This window comes from Nycticebus coucang, chromosome 5, assembly GCF_027406575.1.
Source record: "Nycticebus coucang isolate mNycCou1 chromosome 5, mNycCou1.pri, whole genome shotgun sequence".
In the NCBI taxonomy this organism is placed as follows: Eukaryota; Metazoa; Chordata; class Mammalia; order Primates; family Lorisidae; genus Nycticebus; species Nycticebus coucang.
In genome coordinates this window covers 54,761,247-54,779,647 of record NC_069784.1, presented here as the reverse complement: position 1 = coordinate 54,779,647, position 18,401 = coordinate 54,761,247, and the positions used below count along the sequence as shown (strand labels likewise).

Below are 18,401 nucleotides of genomic sequence, written 5' to 3'. Positions count from 1 at the left end.
GGAGATCCAGAACTGGGAGTACAGGGTCTGAGGGAGAGAAATAAATCGCAGTCTTAGTTTTATCATCTTGTTAAGACTTTCAAGAAATAATACAAACCAAGGGTAGTAGATACACAGCCTCCATTCCAGGAATGATATCTGTGAGAAGCATGAACACTTGAACAAACATGGGATGGGCAGGATGAGCGGCAGGAAGACTTGAGGGACAACAGACCTAGGTTACAGTGACAATCTCTCCCCACCTGAGGAGGTGGAGAAGGGATCCGGCCAGCTAGCACCACAAAGAAAGGGATTTCTGGATCCAGTGCCCCCATTTCTATGGACTAGGAGCTGAGGGGAGTAGCTAGACCAGAGACTTGGGGTCAGAGTTCAACAGTCAGGAGGACCTAGTTCCTGAGGTTGAGAAGGGTTCTGAAGGTCAGGAAGCCATTCTCTAAAGAAGACGCCCTCTGCATTCAATGGCTCCACAGCAGCAAAGCAGTTCCTTGCCTTCCACACTGCCCACCTCATAGTTGTAGTCCCAAGTAAGTTCTGTCCCAGCCCGGATTCTCCTGAAAAGGAAAAAAAGGATGGGTGTGGTGAAGACAACAGATAACTAGGCACCTGGGGTTACAGGATCATGCATGGAAGGGAGGCCCTTCAAACTTTAGTGTCTGCCCCTCGCCCGTCATCTGCTCCCGACTCCGTCTTACTTGCTGGCAAAGAAAGCCACCCAAGGGAAGCGAAGATCATGGGTATCCACAAAGACATTCTGGACAAACAGGTTGGGGCTGCAACTGTGCTGTAGGTTTAAGAACAGGATCAAATAAAAACCAGGGAAAGACAATCTGGCTTTGTGGGGTGAGTAGGAAGGAAAATGATGCCGTCTGACCTCCCCCCACCCTGCATTACAGCTGAGATGTTTTGAAGGAAATTACTTCTTTAAGATTCTTTGAGAGCAAACATCTATAACCACCAAAAGGGGCAGGTTTTCAGAGTATTCAGAATTTTCAGAGCAGGAACTAGAAATCTGAGGACCCTGGGATAACCCAGCAACCAGAGGTACAGGGAAGGGTCTCACATTGAGGTAGCGGCCCAGGTTGCCTTCAAGCTTGGCATCGATGATGTAGCAAGACTCCTCACCATCATAGAATTGGCGTGTGTTCTTACGAATAGGTGCACTCTCCCCCTTCTCAACGGAGGCCATGTTGGTTGATTTAATGGCAATCCCATGGGTTGATTTAAGAGCAAAGCCTCGGGTTGATTTTACTGCCACTTGGCGCTTCATTGGACCTATAGAGGAAAGAAAATGGGGTCAGGGTCTATGCCACTCACAACTGCACATTCTACCCTCATTTTTTTCTCCCACACCTTATAGCTCAGAAATACCAGTAAGCTGCGACTCAGGCAAAGAACCTAACTGGCAGTTTTGTTTTTTTTTTTTTAAGAGATAAGAGTCTCAATTTATCACCCCTGATAGAGTGCTGTAACGACACAGCTCACAGCAACCTCCAAATCTTGGGTTTAAGCGATTCTCTTGCCTTAGCCTCCCGAGTAGCTGGCACTACAGGCACCCGCCACAACATCTGGCTATTTTTTTGTTGCAGTTTGGCTGGGACTGGGTTTGAACCCGCCACCCTCAGTATATGGAGCTGGTGCCCTACTCACTGAGCCACAGGCACTGCTCCCCCATCCCTTTTTGAGACAGTCTTAGTATGTCTCCCTCGGTAGAGTGCCATGGCGTCAACCTCTTGGGCTTAAGCGATTCTCTTGCCTCAGCCTCCCAAGTACTGGGACTACAGGTGCCTGCCACAACACTCAGCTACTTTTTTGTTGCAGTTTAGCTGGCCCAGGCTGGGTTTAAAGCCGCTACTCTCAGTTTATGTGGCTGGTGTTGTAACCATTGTGCTACGGGTGCTGAACCAGTGGCAGTTTTTTTCAAGCAGAATTAGATCTGCTGGACAAAGGAGCTGAGGGAAAAGAGGAGGAAGTCAGAAGAGAGAAAACGGATGTGTCAAACAATATTAATGGTATAACATAGAGCCAGGAAGCCTCCTTAAGAGATGCGTCAACTCTTAGCATCTAAATTTTTCTCTCCCACTTCTTTAGAGTGCTCTACCCAACTTTCCTACTGTTTCTTCCTACCACTCCCCAAAATTTTCAAGACTACCAGACATATTCTTCTTGTCCTCAAAGTCATCCCCTTCAGAGCCAGAAGAGATGGTCTGGATATCATCACTGTCAACCGCTGTTGCTGAAGTCTGACCAGCAGTAGGCTTTCGGCTTGTCCCACTTTCCCCCTCACTTTCTGTGCTGCTGGACAGTGTCAGGACATCCTGGGGAAGCAGAAGGGTAAGAATAAGGAAGAAGAGTAAATGGAAATGGCCCCTTCAAGTCCTTGCTCTTACCTATGGTTTTGTAAGAAAGGATTGAGACTGTAGCAAGAGGAAGATTAGATATTGGATAACAGAAGATGAGGCAAGGTATAAAAGCCAAAGAAACAGGAAAAGACCTAACAGTAATTACAGTGAAGGACATGACAAAGTAAAAATGTTCCATGTTTCTTTACTTAGATCCTGAAGGAAAAAGAAAGCTGGGTACAGCACAGTATGAGGAGGTCACGTACATCAGGGTTGGACTGAGCAGAGGCCAGGAGTCGTCGGCTCTGATGCATACTGGTCTTACTGGGTGGGCGGCGAAGTCCTTCAGGCTTCATGGGAGAAGGATTATAACCATAATTTCGAGAGCTTTCAGTAACTCTGACGGAGGGGAAGGAATGAGAGGAAGGGATCAGATTATTTGCTGTTTCTTAGGCTCCTTTCACAGGCTTGAGGGGAAAGGGCAGCTTTGGAAACAGGTCAAAAGACAGGCACTTACACTGACATTTTGTTTCGGTCATCAGGCTCCTGGAAAAGAGCAAGTGAAAGGTTAAATGCTTCATGACTCAAGATAACAAATCCAATAATTAGACCTGACTTTAAATGACCTTCGAAGTAACATCAGCCAGGGAAAGGTGCACCATCTAAAGTGGGGTGGGTATGGCGGCACCCGTAGCCAGTGTAGGGTGTTGGCCACATACACTGAGGCGTGGGTTCTAGCCCAGCCAGGGCCTGCTAAACAACAATGATAACTGCAACAAAAAATAGCCAGGCATTGTGATGGGTGCCTGTAGTCCCAGCTACTCGGGAGGCCGAGGCAAGAGAATCGCTTAAGCCCAAGAGTTGTAGGTTGCTGTGAGCTGTGATGCCATCACACTCTACTGCCATGGTGAGATAGTGAGACTCTGCCTCAAAAAACAATAACAAAGTGGGATGGGTGTGAGGAAATCACTCTGCAACAACCACTCTCATTACTAAACCCTCCTGGCAGGAGCCTTGTAGGCTTTCCCATGCTGGGGCATAATGCTCCTGGAAAATACCAAGAGAAGAGTGTTATACCAGCCAGGGACACAGTTTTACCATCTATAATGTGGGAAGTTTCAGTATCATTAAAGATATAGTTAAAATCAATTCTTATTTTTCTACTTTAGTAGAAATAACTTGCAACAGCTTTTAATTAAAAAAACAAAAAAACTTATCTTTCATTTTTCTTTTTTTTTTTTTGCAGTTTTTGGCTGGGGCTGGGTTTGAACCTACCACCTCTAGCATACGGGGCCGGTACCCTACTCCTGTGAGCCACAGGCGCTGCCCCATCTTTAATTTTTCAATGAACCAGCTAGTTGTCATTCCCCGTGTAGATTTTAAGTTTTTTTTTTTAAGAGAAAGGGTCACACTCTGTCACCCAAGCTAGAGTGCAAAGAGGCACAATCATAGCTCACAGCAACCGTAAACACCTGGGCTCAAGCAATCCTCCCACCTCAGCTTCCTGAGTAGCTGGGAATACAGGTATACCACCATGCCCGGCTTTTTTTTTTTTTGAGGAACAAGAGTCTATGTTGCCCTCTGTAGAGCACCATAGTGCCACAGCTCACAGCAACCTCAAACTCTTGGGCTTAAGAGATTACCTTGCCTCAGCCTCCCGAGTAGCTAGGACTACAGGAGGGTGCCATAACACCTGGCTATTTTTTGTTGCGGTTGTCGTTGTTTAGCTGGCCTGCGCCAGGTTCGAACCCGCCAGCCTTGGTATATGTGGCTGGCACCGTAAGCACTGTGCTATGGGTGCTAAGCCGGCTTTCTTTCTTTTTTTTTTTTGTAGAGATGAGGTCTTGCTATAGATGTTGCTGAGGCTGGTCCTGAACTCCCAGCCTCAGGCAATCCTTCTTGGCCTCCCAAAGTGCTGGGATTACATGGTTTTTGGTTTTCTTTTGAAGTACCAAGAAATGTCCAAGCTGGGCGGTGCCTGTGGCTCAGTGAGTAGGGCTCCAGCCCCATATACCAAACCCGGCCCTGGCCAAATTGCAACAAAAAAATAGCTGGGCATTGGTGGGTGCCTGTAGTCCCAGCTAGTCAGGAGGCTGAGGCAAGAGAATTGCCTAAGCCCAAGAGCTGGAGGTTGCTGTGAGCTGTGATGCCATAACGCTCCAGACTCTGTCTCTGAAAAAAAAAAATGTCCAAGTAAAATCTAGTTCTTTAAATAAACACTAAGAATGTGCTGGGTGTGTGGGGGTGGTGGTGGTTTCTTTTGGGATTGGGACATTACCTCTTTTTTTGCCTGCTTGATGTCTCCTTCATCCTTGATGCCCAGTCCTGAGGTAGATGCCTTCTCAGACTCCATTCTGCTCCCCCCCGCCCGGCCCTCCCCGCCTTCGCTAGTCTTGAAGGATGAACGGCTATCAGAGTCAGCAAAACCACCTTCACTGATGCTATTGCAGCTTAACCATGAGGCTACTTTGTTCTTGGATGTCTCTTCAGAGGAAGGTGGATTGCAGCCACCTATAGGGATTGAGGGAGTGACCGGAACATGTGGGGGTCCGAGGTCTGGAGGGCGGGAGTCTTTGGAAGCTGTTTCAGACAGTCCATTCTCCTTCTGGCCCCGGGTCTGCCTCCGGGTGGCATAGCTCCGCCACACTGAACTGGTGCTGAAGTCCTCATCCTTACAGAAATTATCGTCTGAGCTATCATCATTGGACTCTTCGGGGTCCTCTGTACCACTATTGCCATCTTCCTGGTCCTTCAAATCTACACCACTGCTGTCAGAGGAACAGGGGGCATCACTCTCGTATCCTTCCTTGAAGTTCTCCACACTCTCAATATGGTCCAGATTTGCAAAGTACTCATCACCCATTTCCAGACCCTCCTTGTCTGCAAAGTCATCTGTGAGGATTTTGCCTGAGAATGAAGAAAATTAAAGGCCTTTTAGGGTTATGGGGATTACTTAGAAAGCATCTGGTCATTGCCATCAATACCCAGTCTAACAATACAGAGTCAGAACATCTCCCCTCTGCAATGTCATTTCTCTTTGATGATACCTCCTTTGTGTATTTTGCCCCCCCCCTTTTTTTCCCCCCAAAAGAGGCTCTCTCTGTTGCCCAGGATAGAGTGTCGTGGCATCATAGCTCATCACAACCTCAAACTCCTAGGTTCAAGTGATCCTCCTGCCTCAGCTTCTTGAGTAGCTGGTGCCCACCACTATGCCCAGCTAATTTTTGTTTTTAGTAGAGACAGGGTATCACTCTTGCTCAGGCTCATCTCAAACTCCTGAGCTAAATTCTCGCTTTTTGGCCTCCCAGAGTGCTAGGATTACAGGTTTGAGCCACTACGCCTGGCCTAAGCACTTTATTTATTTATTGTTTTTTTGAGACAGAGTCTCACTTTGTCTCCCCCGGTAGAGTGTTGTGGTGTCACAGCTCACAGCAACCTCAAACTCTTGGGCTCAAGTGATTTTCCTGTCTCAGCCTCCCAGGTAGCTGGAACTATAGGCACCTGCCACAATGTCTGGCTATTTTTAGAGAGAAGGTCTTCCTCTTGTCCTGAACTTCTGAGCTCAGGTACTCCACCTCCTTGGCCCCCCAGAGTGCTAGGATTATAGGTGTGAGCCACTGTGCCTGGCTAAGCACTTTATTCTTATGTGTAACCTGCTGCTGGTTCAATTCCCCACCACGTCCCAACCCCAGAAAGCAACCCTTATATTTCATCACCAACCTGCATAAATACAGACAAAAGAGCCTTTGGCGATATCATCCAAACAGCGGATACCCCAGCCCTTGTTCTGTGTCTTGAAGAGTTGTAATCGAACCTGTAGACCATGTTGTACCAATCGATTTGTGCACATGCTTGGGTCACATTGGCAGCGTTTGTTACACTCATATACTCTTAAGAGGAAGGAAGAATAAAATCCATTACAACATGAACAATACAGCATAGGAAAATTCATAGAACTATCTTTTTTTTTTTTTTTGAGACAGAGCCTCAAGCTGTCGCTCTGGGTAGAGTGCTGTAGCATCACAGCTCACAGCAATCTCTAACTCCTGGGCTCAAGTGAGTCTCCCGCCTTCGCCTCCCAAGTAGCTGGGACTATAGGCAAAACTATCTTAATTCGTAAGCTATCATCATTTATAATGTCTTGTGGATAAAGACTAAAAATTAGGCAATGTCTGTTAGTACAGTGGTCAAAAAAGAATTTTAAAAAAAGTAAAAAGAAATGTAATGATCTGAGCGATTTATTGAATTGTCTATGGTCTTTGATGCATGTGGAAACAGGCTAATGAAATAATTCGGAAGGGGGGGAAGTGACTTATGAAGATGTTTATAGCAGCACAGTTTATTACAGTGAACACAAGAATGCTTCACATCTGCAGAAAAGTGATGGGAGTACAGATTATACAGCCACTAAAATAAGTACTCTGTAGACAACATCAATGTGTAGAAACAGATGCATAAAATAAAGATATGGGAGAAAAGTAGAAGCCAATATAACCGAGACTGGAAGGGAGTAAAGGGACAAAAGGGGCAGGAGAAACTGGGACTAACGTTCATGGAATTGTTTTATGGTAAAGTTGATTTTCAGTCTTTCAGTAAACACCTATTAAACACCAAGAACCCTACTAGACACTAGAAATATAATAATGAAAACAGTCACTTTTTTTTGAGACAGAGTATCACTATGTTGCCCTCAGTAGAGTGCTATAGTGTCACAGCTCACAACCACCTCAAACTTTTGGACTTAAGTGATTCTCTTGCTTCAGCCTCCCAAGTAGCTGGGACTATAGGCGCCTGTCACAACACTTGGGTATTTTTTGTTGCAGTTGTCATTGTTGATCAGCTGGCCTGGGCTGAGTTCAAACCTGCCATCCTCCGTGTATGTGGCTGGTGCCGTAATCACTGTGCTATGGGCGCCAAGCCAACAGGTCATGGTCTTTACCATGAAGAAGCTCATATTCTAAGAATTTTTTTTTTCTTGAGACACAGTCTTAAGCTGTGGCCCTAGGTGGAGTGCCATGGTGTTACAACTCACAGCAACCTCCAACTCTTGGGCTCAAGCTATCCTCCTGCCTTGTTTTTCTATTTTTAGTGAAGATGGGATCTTGCTTTTACTCAGGCCGGTCTCAAACTCATGAGCTCAAGCTGTCCACCTGCCTGGGCCTCTCAGAGTGCTAGGAGAGGTGGATATTACAGGTGTGAGCCACCGTGCCGGCCTTCTACCAATTTAACAATTATAGTGGAGGCTGGGTGCAGTGGGTCACGCCTGTAATCCTAGCACTCTGGGAGGCTGAGGTGGGTGGATTGCCTGAGCTCACAGGCTGGAGACCAGCCTGAGCAAGAGTAAGAACCTCTCTAAAAAACAGCCAGGTGGTTTGGCACCTGTAGCTCAGCAGTTAGGGCGCCAGCCACATATACCAGGGCTGGCGGGTTTGAACCCAGTCCAGGCCTGCCAAACAATGACAACTACAATCAAAAAACAGCCAGGCGTTGTGGCAGGTGCCTGTAGTCCCAGCTACTTGGGAGGCGGGGGCAAGAGAATCACTTAAGCCCAAGAGTTTGAGGCTGCTGTGAGCTGTGACCCTACGGCACTTTACAGAGGGCAACAAAGTGAGACTGTCTAAAAAAAAAAAAAACCCAAAATGAAAAACAGTTACAGTAGAACCCCTGTAAGTTGACTGTAACAAAGTGGTTAACATACAGAGGTGGTCAACATAAGGAACTAGGCTGGCTTGGCGCCGGTAGCTCAGCGGCTAGGGTGCTGGCCACATATAGCAGGGCTGATGGGTTTGAACTTGGGCCTGCCAAACAGCAACAACTACAATAACAACAACAAAAAAAATTAGTTGGATGTTGTGGCACCCGGGTACCTGTAGTCCCAGCTACTCTGAGCTGCGACGCCACGGCATTCTACTGAGGGCAACACAGTGAGACTCTGTCTCAACAAAACAAAACAAGCAAACAAAAAAAACCCGTAAGGAACTAGGCCTGCTGTACAGAAAATGTACATGTAGTGCATGTCCGGTTGATGGAGGGTCCACTGTACTTTGTGTTTGTCACTCTATAAATGCTTTTTACTCTAATACTGTATAAATACATTTGCATATTCTATCCTCAAAATAACCCTATAAAGCATCAGATTGAGAAACAACTTCGGGGCAGATGCAGTGGCTTAAGTCTGTAATCTTAGCAGTCTGGGAGGCCGAGGTGAACACAAAAGTTCAAGACCAGCCTGAGCAGAACTTAAGACCCCCATCTTGGGCGGCGCCTGTGGCTCAACGGGTAGGGCGCCGGTCCCATATGCCGGAGGTGGCGGGTTCAAGACCAGCCCCGGCCAAAAAAAAAAAAAAAAAAAAGAAAAAGACCCCCATCTCTACCAAAATTAGAAAAACTAGCCAGGAGTCATGGCACATGCCTATAGTCCTGCTACTTGGGAGGCTGAGGCAGGAGTTGAACCCAGGAGTTTGTGACTGTAGTGAGCTGTAAGGACACCGCTGTACTCTACTGGGGCAATAGAATGAGACTATGTCTCAAAATTTAAAAAAAGAAAGAAACTTTGTTAGGTCCTTTGAAACCACACAGGGATTGGGAACAATGTTTATGTTCATATCCTCTATTTACAGCTGATGAAGCAGGATCAACTTAATAGGGACAGGCTGTAATTTCAAATTAGGTCTAATCACTCCTTTAGAGTAACTATCCTGAGCATTCATTCATTCATTCCATAGAATTTGTTTACTCAGATACTGGTTATAGTAACTGCCAACTGTTAATATGGCGGTGAGCAAGACAAACAGACAAGGTCCCCGCCCTCATGGAACTTACATTCTAATGTAAAGATAGAAAAAAAGTAGTATCAACCGATAAAGTTGTCATAAATGTTATAAACAACATAAACACAGTACTGGATCTGAGAATTAAGGGAGAAAAAATGACCTAGTTTTACAGTGACAAGGGAAGGTATCTGAAATGAGATCAAAGCTGAGGGAGCTCAAGGTTAGAGAAGGCAGGAAAAGTACAGGCATACCAGGAGAAGTACAGGCATACCAGGAGAAAGGACAGTGTGTACAAGACCCCAGAAGTAGCACTGGAAGGCCCTTGGTCAACCCGATCCAGGAACTGAGAATATCAGTGTGGCTGGAACAATTTTGGAGGGAGAGAGATAGCAGGGTGCCAGAGAGTACAGTATTTTATAACCCAAGGTTAAGACTCAGAATAAAATACAAAGTCCAGTGGGAAGGTATTAAAGAGTTTTAAGCAGGCGAATGACATTACGTGTGGTTACTTCAAAATATTTTAATGAAACACTTCAAACATGTAAAAAAATATACATAACATCCACTCACATACTACTTGGTCAGGCAGTGGTGGGGAACCTGTGGCCTTATGGATCTTTGATTGTGGCCTTTTTACTGAATCTAATTGTATAGAATAAATCCCTATGAAGTTTGGATTTGGTTGAATGGCCGCACTTGGGAATCTGAAGGGTCTGAAGGGTCTTGAGGCTGCACCTATGGGCTCCCCAGTAGTCTCAGTCTTCTCTGAAGATATTCGGACAGGTCAGGTTTGTATCAACCCCATCTTCCTGGGGAAGTCACTCCTATAGCCATCTGGCCTGCTAAAGCACAGACTGTTCTCTATGCCTAGAGCACAGCTGTCAGCCTGGAAGCTCCCTTTACTGCACGATCACTGCCTTCCTCTTTCTTGGCCTTTCCTCTCATTTTGGCAAACATTCTGAGTAACTTTCTGAGAAGGGGAATAATGGAAGTGTTGAGGTACTGCCCACCTTAATACTTAAGGGATAGTTTGCCTGAGCTTAGAATTCTAAGTTAGAAATAATTTTCCCTCAATTGCCATCTATCTTCCAGTGTTATTTTGGGAAGGTGAAATAATTTTGAGTTTTTCTATACTATTTCTATTCTCTAGAAACTTTAGGATTTTCCCTTTGTTCTCAGTGTCCTGCCATTTTACGATGTCTGTTTGTGGGGATATAGTTTCATATGTTATGTCAAGACCTAATTGGCCCTTTCAATTATGGGACATTTACTGAATTATTTCATTAATGCTTTTCTCCTCCCTGTTTCTTTTTTTGTCGAGACACAGTTCTACCCTATGCCCTGAGCAGAGGGCAATGGCGTCGTAGCTCACTGCGACCTCAGACTCCGGCTGTGGGCATCCTGCTGCCTCAGCCTCTGAAGCTGCTGGGATTATAGATACTTGCCACGGCGCCCGGCTGGGTTTTTCCATTTTTTTCATGAGTCGGGGTCTCACTCTCGCTCAGACAAGCCTCGAACTCCTGAGCTCAAGCAATCCTCCCGCCTCAGCCTCCCACAGTGCTGGGATTACAGGCGTGAGCCACCGCGCCCGGCTCCTCACTGTTTCTTACGTATCTGGAAAACTAAATGTATTAGCTTATGTTTGCATATGCCAATTTATCACATTATCATCTTCCTCTTTCCTGTCATTAATCTCATACACTGCTCAGCCTCTAAAATGTGGCTCGCAGAGCTTGCTCCTGAGCCCCGCCCTAAATGTCAACCTTCTCTCCAGGTGAAATCATTCAGGCTTTAAATACATATATACTTTTTTTTTCTCTTCTCAGGGAGGCTTAGGAAGAGAAAAAAGAATAAACACACACATACATATATTCACACTTTTTTTTACATAAATTAACACAAAATATTAGAGGATTGTGACATCTGAAAAGATGGAGCTTCTACTGGTCTTTTAATCCCTTCAGTCTTCTGATGGCCAACTTTACTGTAATAGCAGAAGTGCCGTAGGTCCAGGCACCACCAACTACTGTTTTCATGCAGGAACCACGGTGCCAGATCCCCACAGCTGGTCTCTTCATCTTGGTTTTACCACAGAAAGAGTAAATGCACCTGGTATGCTGGCTGAATTAAATTTTCTTTCTTTTTTTTGAGACAAAGTCTCACTTTGTCACCCTTGGTAGAGTGCCGTGGCATCTTATCTCCCAGCAACCTCAAACTCTTGGACTCAAGTGATTCTCTTTCCTCAGCCTCCAGAGCAGCTGGGACTACAGGCGCCCGCCACAACACCCAGCTATTTTTAGAGGTGGGTTCTCGCTCTTGCTCAGGCTGGTCTTGAACCTGTGAGCTCAGGCAATCCACATACCTTGGCTTCCCAGAGTGTTAGGATCACAGGCGTGAGCCACTGCACCTGGCCCCATGCCTTCATTTCAAAGAAAGCCCACAAAAGAAATTCCTGGGACCTCAGGAAATAATTTCAATTAATAAAATGGCCATGGTGGCATTCTATTTTTGGTACCAAATTTTAAGATTTCTGATGGTTCCTACAAATACAGAAAACTAAGAAGATGGTCCTCAGTCTCTGAGGCGTCCCAACATCCTCAGACTACTTACCCTGTCGGGAGACACTCTTCTAGTCTCTTGTACTGGTAGCCAGAGTTAGGATTGATTTGGCCCCCTGGGGTACAGGCTGTAGCCTGGATAGTTAGTTGATGGCAGGCACACTTGGATCTGTACAAGACAGAGGCAAGCAAAGGAAAAGGGGAGAAGATGAGAGAAAAAACAACGTAAGATGCACATATACAGTTACTCAGTGGGGCCACATTAGACTCTAGCCTCCTGACCTCACAGCATTCATGGAGGCTCTGTGGCAGGAGTTCCAGCTGAGGAAGAAGGTATAGGGAGATAGGGAAAGCAGTATAGACGTAAGGTGAAAAGAAAAGCAACCGTAATAAAGCCAGAGGCAGGGGCAGCAATCCCCCTACCAACTCACTTGTCTCGACATCCATCTTTGCAGTCGCAGCCAACCAGAAATTCAGGGCCTGTGTTAATGAAAACACCCTTGCCTGGGATCCGTTCCTTGCTGTAGGCCACCTGGGGTGGGGGAGTTGTGTCAATCTCATTAACACAGGATAGGGGAACATCTTCCTTCCCATAGGTGATGTCCAAAATATAGTAAAAAGGCTTATAGGGCTGAAACTTCCGGTCCACAAGAACATAGGGATCCAAACAGAACATTTCCAGGAAAAGGAAGTCACAGCTAGTCTCAAAAAGGTAGCGTTCAATCTCCTGCATTGTCCGAAGACAGAGGCCACAGGGTGTCTTATAGATAACATGAAAGCCCATCTTGCGGTTAACTCGACGCCGAGCTGTCATCCGCCGGAAGTCATATAGCAGTGGGACCAGCAGAGGGTTCTTGCCCCGGTACTGCTCATTCCTCATAGGTCTGACCCGAGACAGACAAGTATAGCTACAGACATGAGGTAAGTAGAAAAGCTTCTCCATGGGAGCTCGGTAGGAGGGCTCTGCTGGGGCCCGCTCCAGCATGCCATGGAAGGCTGGGGGTACTGGAGGGGCTGGGGTTGCTGAGGATGCTGGGGCAGAGGTTGTTAAGCCTAAAGGTGATCTGCAAATGAAATGCCAAAGATCAGATTGGAAAGCAACACACCTCTCTGTTGTATAATTATCCTGCCAGCCAGCTAAGCCGTTTCTGTCATCTTTCAAGTAACTATGCTCTTGAAACTAAAGATGACATTTAAGAAAGATCTTCCCTGGCTTTACCAACCTTGGACAATGAAACTTCCTGGTTACTCTCTTTTTGTTTGTTTTTTTAAAACAGTCTCACTCTGTCATCCTGGGTAGAGTGCCGTGGCCTCATAGCTCACAGCAACCTTAAACTCTTAAGTTCAAGCAATCCTCCTGCCTCAGCTTCCTAAGCAGCTGGGACTACAGGCCCCCACCACAACACCTGCCTAGTTTTTCTATTTTTAGTAGAGACGGCTTCTCGCTCTTACTCAGGCTGGTCTGGAACAAATGAACTCAGGCGATCCACCCACTTTGGCTTAGCACCTCAGAGTACTAGAATTATAGGCATGAACCACGAGGCCTAGCCCTTTCTAGTTACTCTGAACTGACAGGCTAAATCTCCATTTCAATAGCTCACCTCTTTTTTATTTTTTTTGCAGTTTATTTTTTGGCTGGGGCTGGGCTTGAACCAGCCACCTCTGGCATATGGGGCCGACGCCCTACTCCTTTGAAACACAGGTGTTGCTATCACTTTTTTTTTTTAGAGAATGAGTCTTATTTTGTCACCCTCAGTAGAGTGCTGTGGTGTCACAGCTCACAGCAACCTCCATCAATAGCTCTCCTCTTACTAAAATATATTTGCCTGGGAATTAGAGAAGTAGAATCTAGTCTCTTATCAATCCTTTGTATGTCCTCTAAATGTCCTTAGTAATAGCCAGGCATTATGGTGGGCGCCTATAGTCCCAGCTACTTGGGAGGTTGTGGCAAGAGAATCACCTGAACCCAGGAGTTGGAGGTTGCTGTGAGCTGTGACGCCATGGCCTTCTAATGAGGGCAATAAGTGAGACTCTGTCTTTACAAAAAAAAAAAAAAAATGTCCTTAGTAACTCCCAGGATTCAAGAGAAGAGACTCTGGTCTTTTCTGAGACATATTCTCATTTTGTTACCCTGGGTAGAGTGCTGTGGCAGCATAGTACACAGCAACCTCAAACGCTTGGGCTCAAGCGATTCTCTTGCCTCAGCCTCCTGAGTAGCTGGGACTATAGGTACCTGCCACACTGCCTGGCTGTTTTGTAGAGACGGAGTCGCTCTTGCTCAGGCTGGTCTTGAACTTGTAAGCTTAGGCAATCTACCTGCCTTGGCCTCCCAAGTGCTGGGATGACAGGCAGGATCCACTGCACTCAGCCCTTTTCTCTATTTTAGCAACAATGGTACTATCTTCAACAAGAAGTTTTAGCAAAAGACTTTTTGCTAACACCGTATTTCCAGGAACCCAGTTTCTAATCCAGTTATTCTTATTTTCTGTTTCTTTTTTTAAAGTGCTGTAGCATCACAGCTCACAGCAACCTCCAACTCCTGGGCTCAAGCAATTCTCTTGCCTCTGCCTCCCAAGTAGCTGGGACTACAGGTGCCCTCCACAACGCCCGGCTATTTTTTGGTTGTAGCTGTCATTGTTGTTTGGCGGGCCCAGGCTGGCTTTGAACCCACCAGCTCAGGTGCATGTGGCTGGCGCCTTAGCTGCTTGAGCCACAGGGGCCGAGCCTTATTTTCTGTTTCTTAAAACTTGTAAGGTTAACATTTATTTATTTATTTATTTTTTGCAGTTTTTGGCCGGGGTTGGGTTTGAACCTGCTACCTCTGGTATATGGGGCTGGTGCCCTACCCCTTTGAGCCACAGGCACCGCAGATTAACATTTCCTTTTTAAGTCTAAACTCCTCACCATCATAACCTTAAAGTAAACCCTTTGGAACCAAGGAACTTTCCATACACAGTGACTACTCAGCCTACACTGTTAACCTGCCCAGAGCACCTGAGATTTCCTCACCTGTGGGTCTGGTTGATCCCAGATTTTCCACCAGGGATATTTTCACTGAGTGTAGGAGATGTAGGGGAGGAATGACCAGAGCCCACAGATCCGGGTCGGAAGGATGTGCTCTTTTTGGCTACTTGCTTCCGTGACTGGGCAAGCTGGCTTTCTAAGCTTCTAGGCAATTAGAAAAGAGGTAATAGAGTAAAAGATGCAGAAAATACATTATGAAAGAAACTGAAGAAAAAAGAAGGAATAGCACTCACTCACTGTCACCTGCTTGAGGGGACAGAGGTGGAACAGGTGGGGCAGGTGGAGTTGTAGGCTGTGGGGGCTCCACTGGCTTGAACTGGGTCCCAGTACTGGTCAGATCCTGTGTGTATTGGACAACAGGGCCTTTGCTCCTCACAGCACCTATAAGAAAAGGGAAATTGCCCTCTGAGAAGATAACAGCTTCTTTTGTCGATTACATTCATTCACACACATCAGACCCTTAACTCATGCAATATGAAAAAGAGCAATGAAAACATTTTGAGTAAGTGCCAAAAACTGCCAGTTTCCATTATTTACACCAGTGAGTGGGGACATGTTGGGTGGGTCCTTCCTTCCTTCTTTCCTCCCTCCCCTTACTTCCTTTCTCTCTTTTCTTCTTCATTTATTGTCTCACTTGGTTGCCCAGGCTAGAGTGCTGAGGCATCAGTCCACCTTGCAGAAGCCTCAAACTCCTGGGATCCTTCTGCCTCAGCTTACCAAGTAGTCGGGACTATAGGCGCCTGCCATGATGCCCAGCTAATTTATCTATTTTTTTTTTTTTTTGGTCGGGCTAGGTTTGAACCCGCCACCTCCGGCATATGGGACTGGCACCCTACTCCTTCAGCCACAGGCGCTACCCTAATTTATCTATTTTTAATAGAGATGGGGTCTTGCTCTTGCTCAGGCTGGTCTTGAACTCCTGACCTCAAGGAATATTCCTACCTTACCGTCCCAGAATGCTGGGATTACAGGCATGAGCCACTGCACCTGGCCTTTGGTGAAAAAAAAAAAAAAAAATACCCCCCCCCCATATATATGTGTGTGTGTGTGTGTGTGTGTGTGTGTGTGTGTGTGTTTTGAGGCAGAATCTCACTATGTCGTCCTGGGTAGAGGGCCATGGTGTCATAGCTCACAGCAACCTCAAACCCTTGGGCTTAAACGATTCTCTTGCCTCAGCCTCCCAAGTAGCTGGGACTACAGGCGCCTACTACAACACTTGGCTATTTCTTGGTTATAGTTGTCATTATTGTTTGGCAGGCCTGGGCTGGATTTAAACCCACCTCCAGTGTATGTGGCTGGGGCCTTAGCTGTTGAATTACAGATGCCGAGCCATGAATATATACATTTTTTCTAGAGACAGAGTCTCACTCTGCTGCCCTCAGTAGAGTGCTGTAGTGTCACAGCTCACAGCAACCTCCAGCTCTTGGGCTCAGGCGATTCTCTTGCCTCAGCCTCGTAAGTACCTGGGACTACAGTTGCCTGCCAGTTTGTTGCAGTTTGGCTGGGGCTGGGTTTGAACCCGTCACTGTGGGTATATGGGGCCGGTGCCCTACAGACTGAGCCACAGGCACTGCCTACCCAGGAACATATATATGTATTTTTTAGTGACAGTCTCATTTTATTGCCCTCGGTAGAGTGGCATGGTGTCACAGCTCACAGCAACCTCCAACTCCTGGGCTTAGGTGATTCTCTTGCCTCAGTCTCCCCAGTAGCTGGGACTACAGGCACCTGCCAATATGCCTGGCTATTTTCTATTGCAGTTTGGCTGGGGCCGAGTTCAAACCCGCCACCCTCAGTATATGGGGCTGGCACCCTACCCACTGAGCCACAGGCGCCACCCAACCAGGAATATTTTTTTAAATGCACTCTTTTATCAACTAATGGTGGCAGGGCTGGGCTTGGTGGCTCCTAGCACTCTGGGAGGCTGAGGCGGGTGGGGTGGATTGCTTGAGCTTAGGGGTTCAAGACCAGCCTGAGCAAGAGCGAGACTTCGTCTCTAAAAATAGCCAGGTGTTGTGACAGGTACCTGTAGACCCAGTTACTTGGGAAGGCTGAGGCAAGAGGATGGTTTGAGCCCAAGTGTTTGAGGTTGCTGTGGGCTATGACACCACAGCACCCTATCCAGATTAATAAAGTGAGACTCTGCCTCAAAAAAAAAAAAAGAGAAAAAGAAAAAAAGGTGGCAGGAAAAAAATCAACGAACTAAAAACAAAAACCAGTCTTAAGTTTTAACAAAAACTGACCACAGATAACACACAAGGCAGATAATTCCCATAAAATGGAGAGTTTCAAACTTTTATGTGGTTGTTTACAAGGAATCAGAGCCATAGCATGTGGAAGCAGCACCACAGATACATCAGTACTACTGGAAAACAGTTCAGGAAGACGTCCTGTTTCCAGTTGAGTCAATAGTGTCATCCTAGTAAACAAAGCACAGCCACTATATATAATCTCCTTTGCTAGTTTGCCCTGTTTCTCCCCTTCCCTGGGTATCTTTAGGACATACCCATATTAGGACGTGTCCTGAGCTGTCCCCCCTGCTTCTTCTCCAGTGCAGAGGCTGAGGATGTCTTCATGCTGAACATTGGTTCTAGCCGTGTAGAGCCTCGATAGATCCATTCACATCTTTTGTCATCCTGGGGGATTGGGAGGAAAAGATGGTAACGGGGAAACAGGTTAAAAAGGCTAGCATCTATCTTGTCACATGTGGAGATTATACATCACGTGCTACCTCTGAGAAATCTCCCTAATAAGCCCTCATCTCTGTATCTATGTAATAAACTTATGGGCCAGCCTCCACAAATAAGTATCAGGAACATAAAAGAAGAAAAACATATATTCCTCTTAATTTAAGAAATTAAAGGAGAGAAAATGTCTACACTGAGTATAGGAAGTGTGATAACGATCATTGGCCCTAAGAACAAAGGGCTATGATAAGACAGAGAAGAAATATAATTATAAGATGGGATGAGGAAGGCGAAAAGGATGAGTAAAAAGGATCTAAGAGTTAAATGGAGCCTTAAAAGGTAATCATGACCTTCAATTCCTCGATTCGTCTTCCTGATCCAACTAACCAACTAAAATTTTAACACTGGAAAACCAGAGTTGACTGCCTTCTTTGTACCTACACACATTGTGAATACTCCTCGGGGAAAAAGATAATAAATCAAAATCATGCAGATTGATGTCATAATTCAATTTAGAAATTTTATATTCAACAACCATCCAGAGACGAACAAAAAAGGACAAAGTAAAATTTGGCCAGAAACATAGGACACGAAAGAGGAGAGCTATGGAAAGCTACAGAAAGCTACTGAATAGCTATCATCCTTGTTATTGTTTGTTATGCCCCTCTACCCTATCTTGACCCCTGTCTCCAAAATTCTAGGGAAGAACAGTACCAGGAAGAGGATCCTGACCAAGCTGCCATCCACCTCCTCAACTCGGGACTTCCACCAGGTGCCTTCCCACTCAGTCTTGATAAGCTGGCCACTCTTGAGCAGCACCATAGGGCGGTTGGGGTAGGCAGTGATATACTCTTCTATGAAGTCCCGGCAAGAGATATCTTCTATATCCTCCCAAGTCTTTTTCACTGTTCCAAGGAAGAAGTAGAGCTGAGAGAGGGCAACAAGTAGGGCATGTCTTCATAGGGAAAAATAGTTGGCAAGGAGACATTTGATATTTTTGAGAGGAAGAGAAGAAATGAA

The 18,401-nt window shown here is 46.0% G+C and overlaps 2 protein-coding genes across 18 annotated transcripts in view; one reads left to right on the top strand and one right to left on the bottom strand.

Moving 5' to 3' along the window:
* Positions 1-18,401, top strand: part of SEMA6C (semaphorin 6C) — a 314,549-nt gene that overhangs the window by 211,521 nt on the left and 84,627 nt on the right. The gene's annotated exons all lie outside the window — the stretch shown is intronic.
* SETDB1 (SET domain bifurcated histone lysine methyltransferase 1) overlaps positions 54-18,401 on the bottom strand; it is a 52,515-nt gene continuing 34,167 nt past the window's right edge. For 5 of the 9 annotated variants that reach the window (XM_053590684.1, XM_053590686.1, XM_053590685.1 and 2 more), the window contains 14 exons: positions 18,096-18,286; positions 17,201-17,330; positions 14,928-15,075; positions 14,680-14,838; positions 12,102-12,734; positions 11,723-11,839; positions 6,060-6,229; positions 4,618-5,246; positions 2,857-2,885; positions 2,606-2,738; positions 2,150-2,315; positions 1,061-1,272; positions 693-781; positions 54-551 (listed from right to left, as the gene is read on the bottom strand). In XM_053590684.1, coding sequence (XP_053446659.1) covers positions 434-551; positions 693-781; positions 1,061-1,272; positions 2,150-2,315; positions 2,606-2,738; positions 2,857-2,885; positions 4,618-5,246; positions 6,060-6,229; positions 11,723-11,839; positions 12,102-12,734; positions 14,680-14,838; positions 14,928-15,075; positions 17,201-17,330; positions 18,096-18,286 — 2,924 coding nt within the window. In that variant the 3' untranslated portion in view covers positions 54-433. Of the gene's footprint in view, positions 552-692; positions 782-1,060; positions 1,273-2,149; positions 2,316-2,605; positions 2,739-2,856; positions 2,886-4,617; positions 5,247-6,059; positions 6,230-11,722; positions 11,840-12,101; positions 12,735-14,675; positions 14,839-14,927; positions 15,076-17,200; positions 17,331-18,095; positions 18,287-18,401 lie in introns of those variants that run through there. The other 4 variants (XM_053590689.1, XM_053590691.1, XM_053590692.1 and 1 more) reach the window with 4 other exon arrangements.